General features: G+C 54.4%; 1 protein-coding gene across 1 annotated transcript in view; it reads left to right on the top strand.

Moving 5' to 3' along the window:
• Positions 1-1,968, top strand: part of Tsc22d2 (TSC22 domain family member 2) — a 44,686-nt gene that overhangs the window by 640 nt on the left and 42,078 nt on the right. The window contains 1 exon segment of the mRNA XM_033759521.1: positions 1-1,479. This exon segment is cut by the window's left edge and continues 158 nt beyond it. Within this exon segment, the coding sequence (XP_033615412.1) occupies positions 1-1,479 (1,479 nt within the window).

The following is a 1,968-nucleotide window of genomic DNA, read 5'->3' as shown; positions in this document are numbered from 1 at the left end:
CAGTTCCCGTTTCCGCGTGATCAAGCTGGACCACGGGAGCGGGGAGCCCTACCGACGCGGCCGATGGACGTGTATGGAATACTACGAGCGGGATTCCGACAGCAGCGTCCTCACTCGGTCCGGGGATTGCATTAGACACAGCAGTACTTTTGAGCAGACTGCGGAGCGGGACAGCGGCCTGGGCGCCACCGGAGGGTCTGTCGTGGTAGTGGTGGCCTCCGTGCAGGGGGCGCACGGGCCCAACTTGGGAGCTGACAGCTCCTTGACTGCTGTGTCACAGCTACCCCCGTCGGAGAAAATGAGCCAACCCACTCCGGCCCAGCCGCAGAGTTTTAGCGTTGGGCAGCCGCAGCCGCAGCCGCCGCCCGTAGGTGGGGCTGTGGCTCAAAGTTCGGTTCTGCTGCCGCCGTTTGCGGGAGCAGCGGCCGCACAGCAAAGCCAGCTACAGGGCACCGGGCCTGGCGGCTCCCCTTCAGGACCGGGTGGACCAGGTCTGCCGCCGACGAATGTAACCCTGGCGCAGCCGGCCGCGTCCCTACCTCCGCAGCCGGTCCCGGCCGTCGGCGCTCCCGCGATGCAACATTCCCAGCAGTTCGCCTATCCCCAGCCTCAGATGCAGCCCGGGCATTTGCTGCCGGGCCAGCCCTCCGGCCAGGGTGAGTACTTGCAGCAGCACGTGGCCGGCCTCCAGCCCTCGAGCCCTGCGCAGCCTTCCTCCACCAGCGCCGGAGCCACCGCCTGTGCTGCGGCTAACTTTCCCATGGGCTCTGGCCAGAATGTCTCTTCGGTGGGCGTACAGATTAGGGGCACGTCTTCCCAGCCCAGTGAAGCTGTGGCTGTGGGGCCGGGACTAGCACCAGGCGGGCAGGCCGCGCCCTGTCCACCGACTGGGGTGTCCCCAGCTGCTGTAGGAGGTGTGCAGCCAGGCATGGGTCCTGCGGGGGCCGGGCAGCCCCAGTCCCTGCCTCCGCCGCAGATCGCTGGCGGTGGTCAGCTGTCAGCCTTGCCTGGTGGCCCTCACACCGTGGTGCCGGGAGTTCCAAACGTGCCTGCAGCCGTACCCGCTCCAAGCGTGCCTAGTGTGTCTACCACTTCTGTTACTATGCCAAATGTACCTGCGCCTCTGGGCCAGTCGCAGCCGCTGAGCAGCCATACACCAGTCAGCAGGAGCAGCAGTGTGATCCAGCACGTTGGGCTGCCCTTAGCGCAAGGCACTCACAGTGCGCCAACAAGTCTACCACAGTCTGACCTAAGTCATTTTCAGACTCAGACCCAGCCTTTAGTCGGGCAAATTGACGATACTAGAAGAAAATCAGAACCCCTACCTCAACCACCACTTTCTCTCATTGCTGAAAATAAGCCTGTTGTGAAGCCACCTGTTGCAGAGTCTCTAGCAAACCCTCTTCAGTTAACACCTATGAACAGTCTTGCCACCTCTGTGTTCAGCATAGCTATTCCTGTTGATGGGGATGAAGACAGGTATGGAAATCTTTATTTTAAATATTTGATGAAAATGCTTGGCCAATTTAGGATGCAACTTTGGGAGAGGTGTTTTTGTTTTTGTTTGAGTCCTTTATTTTTAAATATAAAAGTTTATGTTTGTTAAAAATTGATTTAAATTGCTGAAGTAAAAGTGTGTAATAAGAGTTGGTCATGTCAGATTTTTAAAAGCACTAAAATGAGTAGGGATGAAACACTTTATTCAAAACCATAGGTTTTAGCTTAATTTGAAAGTGGTAGCTACTATGCTGTTATAGGGTAGGCCCTTTTCTTAGAGATACCAATCTTGAACACTTCTGGTAGTTTTGTTAGTGTGTGTTTTGGCTAGGACGAAGGTTTTGTTTGTTTGTTTTTGTTTTTTTACAAGTTTTCAATTCCAGAAAACCAGAAAGCTTTCTGGTTGTTAAAAAAAAAAAAAAAAAAAAAAAAAAAAAAAAAAAAACAAGAAAAAAAATACCTCCTTTTTTT

Source organism: Fukomys damarensis, unplaced genomic scaffold (genome assembly GCF_012274545.1).
Source record: "Fukomys damarensis isolate Sample0158 unplaced genomic scaffold, DMR_v1.0_HiC HiC_scaffold_37, whole genome shotgun sequence".
Lineage (NCBI taxonomy): Eukaryota > Metazoa > Chordata > Mammalia > Rodentia > Bathyergidae > Fukomys > Fukomys damarensis.
This window is presented reverse-complemented; position numbering and strand designations above follow the sequence as displayed.